Raw genomic sequence first — 15,000 nt, 5'->3', positions numbered from 1 at the left:
AGAAAACACATCCACGCTTGCAAGGCAAAGCGACAATGCTGTACTTTTCGTGTTTTGACTTTTCTCTATGCCTTGCAAAAAGAAGGGGCTCCTTGAGAAGGATAAGAGAAAAAAATAAACTATTACGTCCACCTTCTTTTACCATGATGGGAAACCAGTGTGGATTACCAAAAACAAATGGATAAACAAATAAATACAACTTCGTGGCCCAGGTCTGCGTCTTACCATTTAAATGTGCTTGAAGGCAGCCCAGCGTATCTGTGAACAGGTTCACCATGTCTGATGCTTGTGTAACTTCGCTCTCATTCCATGGTGCCACGGGATCATTGCTGCTTAAAGAAGGCAGATCATGCAAAACATTACGTACTTAAGGAAAGGACACTAGTATTTATACACGAGCAACATGGACTGGAAAGAGGATTTAACCTACTGACCGAATATAAAGACACACGACTGTGTGGATACAGAAGACTGCAGGTCAGAACCACACGCATAGGCAGCTCATCCATTAAAAATTATCTAAAAAACTGTAGCTAAGGACGAGCACCACTGATCGTGAAGGCGAAAATCCAGAACCAAGTTGTGGAAAAGAAAGCAGATCAGAACCCCTAACTCCCAAAGTAGCTTTGAAGAAATGCCTTTTTTAGCACGAAAAATACGTATACATTATACAGGCTTTGGTGCCCGAGCAAATGGTAACCTGGACGGATTCAAAGTCGCAACTATGAATTGTATATACAGGCATATCCGAGGGGTGCGTCTATAATTTCCCATACAAAGGATTCGGCCGGCTACTTCTTTTAGGCCTTGAAGGTATGGCAAATATTTCCACAGTTTTTTCAATGCTGCATTGTCTTTGATTCAGAAACTCTAGCAATAGAGCGGTTTTCAATTGAGTGTCGAAAGTAATTAGCTAATTACTTTGGTTTTGCATTACTTCACTCAGTGATTGGTTCAAAGTTCTCGCGCCACTTTTTCAACCAATCAGAAGTGAAACCAAAACCAATCGTAGCTCGCGCGTGCAAATTTTCCCGCGCTTTGTGTCGGCTACGTGTAATTACTTCGAGTTTTGATTGGTTTACTGGATTGCCTCGGTCCTTTTTGATTGGCCAAAGTAACTACTTTGGTTTTGGTTTTACGACACTCATTTGAAAACCGCTCTATACAAAGCAAATAAGTCTTACCCTGGAATAGGAGAGTCCTGGGCACAAATCCACGGTTCAAAAACGCGACAGATCAGCGTCCAAAGTTCCGTCAACACTATTCACAAGAACGGCAATTGTTAAACTTGGTATTAAACTAGATATTTTGAAGCTTCCCTTCCAGCCTAAACGCCAACTACCAAAACGAAGGGTCAACCACCCCGCAAATGGCTTGACTGTTAGCTTCACTTTTTGGTTTTGTGGTGAGCTGTTCATGCTGATCCAGCCAGGTCGACCGCATACTGTCAGAGAAAAACCTCACCCAACGGGAACACTTTATGCCCTACTCTTCGCGGACAGTGTGTGGACAGACTCCCGTAGACTCCCACAGTCATCATCATCATCATCATTTATTGATTCTTACACAATTACAGATAATACAGTGAAAATTGTTCGGGTTATCTCAATTGCTTTTGTTCACATAAGGAATCAATTTAGAAGGACACTTCAGTAATATTGCTCATAAAGTCAAGTAATGTGGAAGTTGAAGAGAGGGGTAATGGCACACCTCGTGACCTTTAACATACACAACACGCATTATCCTGGATCAACAAAAACATCGAGACACTTCATAAAATTTATTTACTTTAATTAAAGCAAAACTTCTCGTACATGACAGAGATATACTAGTGTTAACTTGACGGTTTCGTTGCGCCAGAAAACAACAGCTCTCAGCTGCAATGTTCGTTGAAATATCTATGGCGCTTAATTTACTTCGCCACCGACTTCAGAGATACAATCGTCTTCCAAAATCATTGTGTAGTTTCGGTCCATTTTTTTCCTCCATGAGGTGGGTTTTCTTTATGTCAAGATTATTTTCCTGTAGCGATCATATATTATTAATTTTTTTGCAGAACGTGAATGTCGGCCTGACTGACGTTTGCCATTTGCCGTTTCCACTAAATCTTTCAATTATGTTGTTAACACCCCTTTCTCCCAAGAGTGACCGGCATGTACATTCTCCTTACAATTTTCAATGAAATTCCAGTCAGATAGGTACTGAGAAGGAAGATAATTATCACCTCAAGAGGTGTGATCTTGATATGAAACCAAATTCTCATGACTACCCAATAACGAAATCTACGGTACTAGTTAGGAGAATGAAAGTTTTGATCTTAGGAAAGAAAGGGTTAAGTACATGGTCAGCCGGTGGTTAGTCGACGCGGCCCTTTCTCACTGTCTCTTACATTCAATATTTGGGAGATGTTCTCCATTCGGTTCAGTGCGGCGCTAGGGAATAGATCTGGGTGCATAGCAAATGAACCTTACCTGCATCCAACCCTTGGCCCCTGTTGGAGAACACCACGGCAGCTTTTCTTACAACGATTTGCTGACACATGAAACCGAGGAGAAACGACAGTTGCTTGATGTAAGGCCTCCACATGGTGTAGAGGCCACCCGTCACATGACCTCCCAGCTCGGCCCGCTGACTGCTAAAGTACCTCGTAAGCCAATCGAGGGTTTCCAGTACCTGTTGAGTTTAAAAGTTACACACTTCGTCAGATCGGGTTTCGTGGATGACTGATATAGCGTTGGGTTGGTGAGCAGTAAAGCAATAAAATTTGATGTCAACAAAGTTTAGGGAAAAAATAACAATCGTAAAGAAACCTTGTGCCGAGCAGAGCCGTTCGTCCGAAGCATTCGGATTCACTTGAGCAAAGGGCCAAACGCTCAAGGCACTAGCTCTTCAATCTGTTTAAACTTAGGGCCTCCAAAGTCACTCCCGATTACATAAGCATTCAATTAAGGTACCTGCTCATCTCCTAAGACTTCTTTGGAGCTGTTTTGTTGTTCATTTTCGGTAGCAGGAACACAACCGATGCAGGACAGAAACGTGTTCCACACATCGAGACAAAGCGACCTTTTACTTGAACCTAAAGATGAAAGAAAACACAAGCAAAAGAAAGGAATTACGGACCAAGAATCATGAATTGCGGTAACGAGTCAGAAAAGTTCGCTTCACGGTCTTTTAGCGAATTAAGACGCGAAACTTTGACACGGTAACAGTTTTTTTAATAAACGGCGGTATTTTTTAAAGCTGTCCTTTAAAACCTAAGAGTTTTTTTGAAGCTGCTGTCCTATCGAGGCCGGGCGTCTTTTGGATAACGTGCAATTTTCTATCTTTTTTCGCGATAATTTATCGTTGCCCATCCTCCAAAACTTAGAAACTTTTCCTAAGTCCTCCACCTTTTCTAATTCCATGGAGAGGTCAATAAACCTCACTCACTCGTACAGTTTGTTTTGCCAGTACAGATCATGTGAGTATTTAACAATTATTCGCCGAAGGCGAAGTGATTATCGGTGATTATTAAATTCTCAACCTGGGATAATGCAATTCTCGTGCTCTGATTGGTTCACTCAATCTCGGTTATCAGCTCATATACCTTGGTTTGACCTTATATGGTAAATGATTGATCTAAGTGTTGCCAAGCTAAAAGTTTTTTCGCCGGAAAGCGAAATTTCTCTCTGAAGAAAGGACAGCTGGGTTAAATTCCGACGTTTAGAAGTACGCGAAAAGGTAAGAAATGTTTTTGTGAGGAGCCTGCGTCTGTCTGACCACAAGTTATTACTCGTCATCGCATAGGTTCTCATCAAGTTTTTTTGATTACGCTCGTATTTACTCGTATTTTTCGCTAATATTGCGTACTTTCTAAACTTTTGGAGTTTAAACGAATTTAATAAAACAATTATTCCATTCGCGCTACTTGGATATGAGAGTGGTTATAGCCAACTCGGCGCTACGCGCCTCGTTGGCTATTTACCATCTCATATCCAACGCGCGCTCATGGAATAATTGTTAAATATTCACCGAGACGAAGTGGTGGTGAATATTCACCGATAATCACTGAGCCTGAGGCGAATAATTGTCTAGTATAAATACACAGGTGGTTATTTCAAAAAGAGAAAAAAAAAACATCTCAACACGAAATCATCTTCACTTACAGTGGCAAAACGACTACTGGCAGCCATTTTGTCCGTCGAGGTGATTATCGCCTGATAATCCGAGATAGCGAGCCAATTAGAGCGCGCGCTTTTGTATAATCACCTGTGTATTTATACTAAACTCAGGATATTTGAACCCTTGTCTTGTTCATTAAAAAGAGTGCGAGCAAGCACGAATATGACAACACGTAAAAAGGAAATAATCACTCGAACACTGTCACATGATCTTCACTGGGAAAACAAAATGCCGGTATAAGCGAATAACTACTACTATGGCCGAGCAAGAGCACACCTCGAAACAAGCGAATAAGGTCTATTGAGAAAGGCGTACAATTTCGGTAAGAATCTAGCCAGAATCTTCTCTCTGTACAGTGTAGCATCAAAACTTTATAGAGTCAACGGACAGTTTTGTTTGAATTTGGGCGCCCCACATATTATAATCACCAAACCAACAGTGACATGCCATGCAGAACATGCCCTATTGCACGGTGGTATTTTTTAACGGGAGTCCAATAAATGTTTGTGAGGGGAAAAAACAGGAGCCCTCAGAAAAAAAAAACCTTGGAGCGCGGTTTTCATCCCTGCTTCACCCAGTCTCCTAATCAGACTCGTCCTCAGTCCCCCGTTTCAGTTCATTGGTGGCCTCAACTCAACCCATTCTCTACCTTGAATTAACGAATTTTTTAATTCGTAATTTACTCTGAATTTATAATTATCGTTAATTTAGAAGACTGAAATCTTGATATGGATTATGGGAAATGGTCATATATTTTTTAAAAGACAACCCAAATGTATGGACAAAGGACTCGAACCTGGGAATGTTCATTAACCCGTCATCTAACCACTTGGGCACAAGACCGGTAGCTGCTTCGGGACATTATTTGATAATGAGGGGAAAAAACAGGGGACACCATTTGATAATGCTCGGCAACAAGAAATATTAAGCACTGCAAAAGGTCGGTTTCCAAGCTTCACAACAAAGCTAAACATTTTAAATCAAAGCTTAGGCCTAAATCATTAATCTAGCGTAGGCATAATTATTTTTCAGCAGCGACATTCTATGGGAGACTAAAATAAATGTTTTTTGAGGGTGCAGTGTCGTGATCTTCAGTGGCGAAGCGGAAAGAAGCAATTCCTATTGAGTAGAAACTCCGGGTTCAAATCCAATCCACGTATACAATTTTTTATTTCCTTATTTTCTCGGCTACCACAAGTCCTGGGACACAGTGTCCCAAGTTAACGATAATAGTAAATTGAAAGCAAATTACGAATTAACGATAATCGTCAATTTAGAGAAGAGATCATGCTGCTCATCTCGAGGATTTAAACCCAGACCAGATCGCTGGGAGGCCACCGCTCTCACCAAAACTTATCTCCTCTTACCTTCGCAAAGTAGTCGCAGTGTATCGCTGTACTGTTCAGGAAAATTGTACTCAAGCATTTTGGACAAGTGTCTTAAATATACCTTGAAAAATAAAAAAGAAATCAACTTGTAAGCAAATACAATGTGTAACTAAATCTTTGATGAAGTTTCTGGAGATCTCATCGCAGATTTGGTCGAAGCTAAAACACTTTCAAAATTGTGGTCCTGAAAGACGTTGGGCTTAAATAAAGTATAAACTAGCAGAGTGTAATTTGAAGGGCTTTGTATTATACCGTGTAATTGTGTTGAAATACAAGTGCAACAGTGATAACGTTTAAAAAAAAGTCTCTCTCCGTTGCACAAATAAAGTATTCCTGCGTGGGAATGGTCTAGACATTTTCTTAATACTATGCATAATTCAATATTTCGTGTTGGTCGCTGTCCATTTGAATTTATAGATAAGTCCAAAATGTAATTTTACGATGGTAACGGATATAAATGCGTGATATCAATAAACTATCTTGTAAACAATACTTATTTATACAAACTTATAGTATGAAGATAGTTAAATATAATTACCGCGTGACATATACTCAATTGACTTCTTTAGCTTGTAGGTTTTGTTTTCCATTTCAGACCACGTGATGTTACTTTTGAGAACAGTTTCTTTCAAATGTCGTCTTATGCACGTGCTTATGTACGAATAACTTATAAAAAAACAAGGAAAATTCCGTTGAGAATATCACGTGGTCTAAAATGGGAAAACAAAATGTACAAGCTAAACAGGTATATTAAGAAAAAAATACATACATCCACAATGCAAGTACTGAAATGAGTTCGACTGAAGATAGAACCGCACAGGTAATGGCAGCGTATTGAGAACCGTCCGTCCGAAGAATGCGCATTTAAAGAGAAACTTTCAAACCTCATTTGATAGAGACGGCAACGACCGATTTGGATTTAAGGTCCATTCAGAAATACTGATTATTCCTTGGAAGAACGTCATTTCCCCCAAGGCTTAAGTTTTATTCCATAAAATTTAAACTCACCTCCAGAATTGGCCTTTTATCATCAGCGGGTTCATGACCAACGATGTTCAATGCCTCAAAGACAGCAGAAGTCAGCGAGGATCGATCGATGAGATTGCTGCTTTGTGAAGACAGCCACGTACTCACGTCAAACTACGAAAGTAGGAGAGATGAACATTTTCAAATTCGCGATAAGAGCAATCCCCAGCTATTATGTCAGTCAAAACGTTCCCTGGATAAACAGTCGCGTTGATAAAAATTATCCCACTAATGAAAAGGACGAATTGACCTCCATTGAGTCGTTTCCTAATTTAAACATGCATACTAAGTTTTGAGTTGGCAACCCAATCAAGCTTTATCCCAAGAGTTGTTGTTCCCATGAGAGGTAGGGTAAGGAAATGACTGTCATTTAGCATGCGCACCAAAAAATGACAATCCTGGCAATAAAAGGAGTACACTCGTTGTTCTAAGTAATTATGATTTGCAGTAACTTTCCGACATAAATTTGCAAAGCATTGTGCAAACTGCACATCCAAGGACGCTAAACAACATGGTTAAGCGCCCAATAGAGAATTCTACCTTTAATGGTTAGAAAGCTGATAATATCGCGTATTATACGAAGAATATCATCATCACCATCATCATTGTAGTCGTCATCATCGTCAGGGCGTCGTCATCATCTTCGACCTCGTTATCGTCATCATCATCATCATTGTCATCATCTTCGACCTCGTTATCATCTTCAACATCATCATCGTCGTCATCATCATCATCATCATCATCATCATCATCGTCGTCATCGTCCTCGCCATCGTCCTCGTCATCATCATCAGTCATCATCATCATCATCATCATCATCATCATCATCATCGTCATCGTCCTCGTCCTCGTCCTTGTCCTCGTCATCGTCCTCGTCATCGTCATCGTCATCATCATCATCACTGTAACTTTGACGATGAACAACCACACTCCCTTTATCTTTTATCTGTTCAACACACGTCGAACCATGAGTGTCCGGAAATCCTCCGGAACAACAAACAGCCTAAGATTTATCATTGCGTTTAAGTTAAACGGCAAACGCAGGGGAAACGGCAGGTTGCTGCTTGACACAAAAACGTGAAAATTATTTTTTTCCAACTTGCCTCGCTCCTTGGAGAAATTGCTCAATATCTGGGGCTAACAGACAAGAAATGTGTTGAAATCAAGAAAGTTTCTTCCATTTCTGCAAAAAAGCAAAATTCAGTCCGACGTTTGCCGTTCACCGTAAACGTGATACTAAATCTCTCTAGTTGCTTTCATGACGACAGAAATCTTAAACAAATTAGACTAAACTCACGGAGATGAACACCATCTGGCTTCACTGACCTTGGTAAGCAGTGAGAACACAAGAGCACCATCAGCACTTTCCAGGATCCTGCGATACATTGCTGTAAATGAGTCTGGGTTGTCATTGGGACTGAAAAATGGTACCGATAACATGGACACTGAAGAATGCTCCAAGATGGCGGACAAGAGCTGTTCAGTTTGGCTGGGGTTGTTCATGATAAAAGTCTGAAAAGGAAGTAATCATGAGAAAATATAACTCACCAACAATGAATTTTCAGGATGATTCACATAACAAGGGGTTCTCAACTGTGATGCGTCTGCTGTTAGCAAGCGCAACATATAATTTCGCGCCTCTCGTCACCAGACCCTCAAACCGAGGCGAGAAGCAATAAGGACTTAAACCCCGAAGTGAGGCCGTCCCATGCACTACATTGGAAGCACCTGATCACAAATTATGTGATTTGTTGGTGCAATATGCAACGTGTGCTCATAAGGAGCGCTGTTTTTGGCTTGAACAGAGTGTCTCATAGCAGCACAAAGCAACGAGAGCAGGTCAGCACCAGTTATCTTCCAACAGTTTAACAGGCGCGCGCACTATGGCAAAACCGAAGATGATCGTGTGATGAGAGAACTTAGCAAGGAATAGAGGCCCTCGCCTGCCAAGTACCGAGCGATTCATGCTGAGTGCTTCCTAGTAGGATTTTCTTCACGAATGATCACCGCGGTCATAAAACAACTTAAGTAGTTGTTTTTAAAGAAGCCTGATAGAAATCCAGGCTTTCAGAAGACACCAACCTATGACCGTGCGATTTTCCTGAAACTGCTATAACAAACTATCTGGGAGCTGGTTCGTTCTATATCCAGAAAGAGGTGAACGTATGTACTTGAGAAAATACATGAAATGACATATTGCAACTGCTACTATCATGTAATTTGTAACTGACGGTTAACGGGGTCCCTGGGATCAGCTGCTTGTGCCCACAGCTTCGCTACTCTCAACAAACAAAGAATACAGTCGCAGATCACTGCTACCGTGCAACTAACCTTTCCAATTATCTCAACACAGGAAGTAAAAAACTGCACAGTTGGTTGGTAATTCATAACGTTTTCATCCATTGCTCCACAAACTTGGTAAAACAAGGCCGTGCCAATATCGGTAATGATTTCTGAAAGAAGGAGAAGAAGAAGAAAAGACTCCTAGTTAGCAGCAACCATATGCCACTGCAAAACAATATATCCAGCACACGACACAACGCAAAATTGCGACAGTGCAAAAGTTGTGAAGAGTACGAGGATTGAAACAGCAAGGAGGTGGCACGTTTCCTTGCACACCTCCCGTCGTCATCCTGCACCCTTAGGAATTCTTGATCAACAGCTAAATTTTGTAAATTTGAATTTGACAAAAAAAATTTCACGCAAGCACATACTGCCGTTCCTTAAGCCCGTCAATATGAAGGCAATATCTTCTTCAACCATGCCTCCCAAGTACCAACCCACAAGCAGCTCAAACACACCCAACCGAGTGTTTAATAAGATCTACCTGTTGTTTTTCTCTCTGAGGATGCCTTTGCTTTATTTACCAACGAACTGAAAGAGAAATCCAATCATTCTCATCAAAACAAGTTTTACAGTTTTCACAACGCATTGAGTACCGACAACAACGTTGTATATTCTCACTTTAAGTCAGTTATCGAAAATGGATGTAGAGAAAAGGATCTCTAGGAAGTTCTCAAACTCATTCATAATTCATATTGTTATTGGCCTATCAGAAGACCCTATTATGATCACAGTGAAAAACGAGTTGAAAACTACACGTGTTTGGAAACGATTTCAAACTCGTGTATAATTTTGTTCTTGATTTACAAATTTATAAAGCAGAACCAGAACATGAAGATTAACGACTGTGTTATAATCACACGTTTAAAAATACATACTTTAAACCAAGCTTAGGGCGGGTTCGATTGACCCTATTCCGGAATAAGAATACGTGGAGTGATGATTAAAACGGTACGTTTGGCGCGTTTCGAAGCAACAAGGACAACAAAAATATGTTTAAAATAGCATTTTAGCGGATGTTTGACAATTTCTATGTGAATCACCGTAAAAACGAAGGATTTCTACCTTAAATTCCATGCATTCTTATTCCGGAATACGGTCAATCGAACGCACCCTTAGTTACCACTGGCGTTCAATGTCACGGTACAGTTATGTAAGTCCCCTAAACACAGAGGACTACTCTTTTGGAGAAGGAATTTCAAAAACTCGTGCTTCGGGCTTCGTCAGATGTCTCAAAGTGCTACTATAACCAAAAAAATCAATGTTTCTTTTTTCTTTGGATTTCAGAACTATGTTAACTAATCACTAAAGCCATGTTCACACTCAACGTTAATTATGATCAACGGAAGTATAATTCAGGCTATCATACTCCATTCAATTTTATTCAATTATAGTTCTGTTCACATCTGCGAAAGTTCAAATACCATAGGGTAACATCGCAGTGTGATACAAAATGGCGCCGTATCGCGTAGCTGCCACGATCATCATCACCATGCTGGACGCGAGGAGAGAACCAAGGGATAGCTTCTGAGAACAGAAGATGACAAATCCAAATCTTCGCTCCATAAAGCGATTAGAAGTTTCGTCTGCTCATACCACCACGTGTTCGCCATTCTGTTCAATTACGCACTGTAATTACTTCAAACAACCCCCTTGAGGTTGTTTGAAGTAATTATAATCCAGTTATAATCAGGGAATGTAATTAGTTGATGTGAACCCATTTCATATTTAATTCGATTATAATTCGATCACAATCGAGACCTAATGTGGACACGGCTTAAGTGACCCAAGTTTTAAGCTTAAAATTAAAAAAGACCTGCCACGTGCCACGTGGAGGATGATTCGTCAATCATTCAGGGACACACACCGAGCTCTATGCTATATTTGTGTTATCAAATGCCCCTAGCGGTAATGTGTGCATAGCATATGCGTAATGTGTTATAGGATGTCTGACGTTCTTGTTTTAAAATCCCGGCACTATGACCAAAAAATCACTTCTTCTTTTTCTTTGGATTTCAAAACTAAGTTAACTAAATACTAAGTAGCCTGAGTTTTAAGCATTCATTTAAAAAAGACTCCTTTTTATTTTAAGTGGAATTTTCCTATTTAATGTTCCGCCATTACTATCGTTAAAATCTTGAAAGAGCTGGATAGAGGAGAAAATGACGTCGAAGACTCAATAGTTTAACAAAGAATGCAATGCGAGTGTACGCGCCTGAAATAATATGCAGCACGGCAGTTTCGGGCTTTTAAACTCCTGTTTTGCGTATATTGTGAGCTGCGCTTACACGCTGAAGGTTTAAGCGAGTGAGTAAATGACGTCACTTTTCCCTAGATCCAACCGTCCAATCCGTCAAAAGTTACATTAAAAGTAAACAGCCTTTGGATAAAAATCAACACTCAAAATTTTGACAATCAAGCAATCATACTTTCAAAATCTGAAGAAAACAAAGGAAGTAATTTTTTTGATCATAGTGGCACTTTAACACTCGAAAACAATAAAACCACTCGGGTTTCATGCGTTTAGAGATCTGATGAATCCCTCGAAGTGCGAACGATCGTTCAAAGACTGTGCTGACCCAAGATATATCACTCCCCGGTGGATAAGTGGATAAGTGATTTTCACCGCGCTTATCTGTTGGATCGAGATTTAACTGAACGGGAATATAATTTTGCATCCTACTCACGTGATGATGCTCTCAACATAGGCAGCGCCTTCGCACAGTTGCGCAGTGCATGGCTGCGTGAAATTCTGCACAACTTGTTCCTGTTCTCGACGATTATCAGCAACTTGCCTGATGACAACCTCATTGGAACGTTTGGCCAGAAACTAAAAGAAACGAAGAACTCAAAATAGAGTATGTACTTTAAAAACACATCGAGCAAAATGCAGCGACACCTCCGCCGTGTGATGTTCTAAAATGTCCCTTTAAAATAAAGCCCAAAGTACGCGGCTAAGGTTTTTACAATTGGAACAGAAGCAGGAGCCCATGACTAGGAGCGTACAACGTCATTGTATTTGTGGAACGGCGTTTTTACAGACCGAGTTATTTTTAGATTGATTTTCCCACGAAACCAGACCTTTCCAGCCAATCACAAACCTTGCATGAGAAGTGATTACCCATGGGATTCAGAATGGTCACTCGTGCAAGCCAAATCTTATTTAAGGACTCGTCTAAAATTAGCTTGATCTGAGAAAATGCCGCTACCTAGACCCAGTAATGCATTTGTAGGTTCCTGGTTACGGGAAAACCTGACAGGACCAAATTGCTTTTAACCACTTGCGGCCATGAATTTTTCACTGGTTAAGAGTTTACGAGACGTTTGCAGCTGAGTGGTTGAGGACCTAAACCCGTTATCGGAAGATGATCGATTCAACTTTTTTTTCAATTCCGGTCAGTTTTTCTCCCGCGGACAAAATCGTTTTAACCGGAGGAACCATAGCATTCGAAGCGAGGGGGTGGGGAAGAGGAGAAAATGTGAAGACGAAAAGTCATTAAATCATTTAATATACAAATGACGGAATAAGGATTGAGTGGAAGTACAGTAATGCTGCAGTGAAAATCAATGTTAACCTTGATGGTGAGGGTAGCTGGTCCTCTGCACGTATGCGAGTGATTGTAAATCTTACTGCGACAAGCAACCTGGACCACAACCTACAAGCAGAGAAACAGAGACACTGATATGCAAACTGGCAAGGAAATGTAATCGCAGAATTAAATACCAAAGGCTAACTCATTACCAAATAATACACTAACGACACCACCACAAGAGCGTCACCACCTTAATCATATCAACATTTCTTGGTACACAGAAATAACACAATGTGCCAATTTCCTTTTACTGCATTCCAGAACACGGTTATTAAAGAACATGAGAAATTGCCAAGCAAAAACGCCTTCAAAGTAATCACCGGACAATCACTACGGTCACAGTGTACACTCGCCGGGTAACGTACCACCAACCTCTCTTTCCCTCAGTCAGCCGAGCGTGAAGAAAGGTAGAGTCAAAGGTGAATGCTTTACAGTGCTTGTCGCTTCAAGATATGAAGCACACCTATGTTTTTTAATTCCCTCAAGTTTTACGGACTGAGCGAAAAGAGGGTCTCATCGGGCTTACATAATTTCATCATCGTGTTGTTGTGGCCGAGATGTCAGATTCTACGTTCCATGTTAATTATAAGGACAGGGAGATCTTAACCTTTTATCACGTTATCCCGGGATATAGTACCAGGGAGTGAGTCCCCGATTGACGCCTTTTAAATTAAGGGAGGGTAATGTTTTAACAACTCTCCCCTTTTTAAGCTGTTTTAGTCAGCCCCGAAAGCGAGACTGACTACAACAGATTTACGCCGGCTGGGCGAGGACAAAAGACAGCGGTGGTAGATCCCGAGCTTTCTTCGTGGTTACAAATTGGCAAACAGCAACAAAGCGTACCTGAGACATCTCATTTAAGTACATTTTAGGTAGTAACTCAATATACTCCATGTCCAATGAAACGTGACGACAAACATGACTACAGAATTTTCTGCAAATGATAAAAGAAAAAAAAAAAACAGATCACCTGATTGACTTTTTAAGGTGGACTGAGAAACGTATCATCGTTACGACGCAGATAAAGAGCAAGGTGAAACAGAAAGCGCTCCATCTTCCTTTTTCGTTCTACCCACCTTGCCTGATTGACGATCGCTTGTATCTGCGTATAAACAATATTCATCACTTTCTGCTTGTTCATGAGAGTGGCATCTGTCATGGGGGGTAGGATGGGTTCCAATCTTTTCACAGGGGGAGGAGGTAAGGGTGCAGGCTGTGTTCGCATTCTTCTGATAATCCTTGAAGCAGCTGAAATTTTTAAAAACATGCAACATGATGACATTTTGTCTGACCTGCGTGAACTACATCAACGTTCGTATTTATCTTGACACTGCATGTGACGATTGAATGGACGCGACCAGGGCACTTGGAGTGCGCATAAAATGTTAATTGAGATCAATGTTTAAGGTTGTCACCAGCAACCCTGCCCCTAATCTTGGCCTATAAAGAACGCCTCTAACTCTGACGTAAACCCTATTGCTTAAAATAGGAAGACAAAGTTTAGACATAATTTATAATCATGAGAAACTCTAATTTGTCTTCCATATAAGTTCCTCACCTGTTTCAGGGCTTCTATCGCTCCATTGTCCCGTTCCTTTTCCCTCAACGGGTCTCTTCTGTGGTCCAAAAGAATGCTTAATCCAACAGCGAACAGACTCCGTGATTTCCAAGTCAATCTTGTTCGTAAAAAGCAGATCACACCAAGGCTCCTTCACACACAAAAAAAAGTAGCGTAAAATCAAAGTATTATGTAGCCCTTTTCCACAACACGAATCGAAAAAAAAAATTCAATACCTACAAAAATGTTGTACCAAAGGAGAAAATTTTATGTGGAATTGTGGTGCGACAATTCAGTTTAGTTGCTGAAGCGAACAGTAGCGAGACAGACGAACATTTAACATTTGCTTGCACTTCAAAATACACGAGTAAATATTAGAGATCCAGCATTGCGTTTGCGTGAAACAGAAAACGCCAAACGGAAGGCTGCTACATGCTTTTCATACAAGCATGACAATTCTGTTTAGTCTACGTCTTTCGCTTCTGAGAAGTTACTTAATATCTGCAGAAAACAGGCAAGAAATGATCTAAAATCAAACGACTTTTTTTGAGTTTTGGCAAAACGTAACCTGACGTTTGTTGTTCGCCGTATACGCGATGTTAAATCTACAATAAGCGCCGAAAGGGTTGAGACACTTTCCCCTTTTAAGGAATCTTGGACAAATCCCTCCCCCAAAATCTTTTCGTCTGATCCCCTTTCCGCAAACAATGTTGTTTTCTTATCGCCAACACTTACTTTTCCGTTACCAACATTGAAGGGGAGAGGCGGGAGGAGAGGGGGGGGGGGGGGGAGTTCAAGTGGAAAATGTAACGCTAGGGTGATATTTTTTTTCCTAATTGTGGTCTTGCCAGTTCCGTGTCTCAACTACTTTTCTCCTTATCGTATCTAATATTGTGATTTCGACGGCGACTAAGTCTACATACCATTTCAG

At 40.7% G+C, this 15,000-nt stretch overlaps 1 protein-coding gene across 1 annotated transcript in view; it reads right to left on the bottom strand.

Moving 5' to 3' along the window:
• LOC138042489 (ectopic P granules protein 5 homolog) overlaps positions 1-15,000 on the bottom strand; it is a 57,336-nt gene that overhangs the window by 13,719 nt on the left and 28,617 nt on the right. Inside the window, exons 29-43 of the mRNA XM_068888394.1 lie at positions 14,993-15,000; positions 14,070-14,220; positions 13,588-13,759; positions 13,355-13,445; positions 12,494-12,574; positions 11,606-11,748; positions 9,403-9,449; positions 8,907-9,028; positions 7,902-8,087; positions 6,558-6,689; positions 5,529-5,610; positions 2,955-3,076; positions 2,472-2,673; positions 1,185-1,260; positions 226-329 (exon numbers count right to left, since the gene is read on the bottom strand). The exon at positions 14,993-15,000 is cut by the window's right edge and continues 116 nt beyond it. Coding sequence (XP_068744495.1) covers positions 226-329; positions 1,185-1,260; positions 2,472-2,673; positions 2,955-3,076; positions 5,529-5,610; positions 6,558-6,689; positions 7,902-8,087; positions 8,907-9,028; positions 9,403-9,449; positions 11,606-11,748; positions 12,494-12,574; positions 13,355-13,445; positions 13,588-13,759; positions 14,070-14,220; positions 14,993-15,000 — 1,719 coding nt within the window. The remainder of the gene's footprint in view (positions 1-225; positions 330-1,184; positions 1,261-2,471; positions 2,674-2,954; positions 3,077-5,528; positions 5,611-6,557; positions 6,690-7,901; positions 8,088-8,906; positions 9,029-9,402; positions 9,450-11,605; positions 11,749-12,493; positions 12,575-13,354; positions 13,446-13,587; positions 13,760-14,069; positions 14,221-14,992) is intronic.

Source organism: Montipora capricornis, chromosome 3, assembly GCF_036669925.1.
Source record: "Montipora capricornis isolate CH-2021 chromosome 3, ASM3666992v2, whole genome shotgun sequence".
Taxonomy (NCBI): Eukaryota; Metazoa; Cnidaria; class Anthozoa; order Scleractinia; family Acroporidae; genus Montipora; species Montipora capricornis.
Note: the sequence above shows the minus strand (reverse complement) of the source record. Positions and strands in the feature narration are given on the sequence as shown.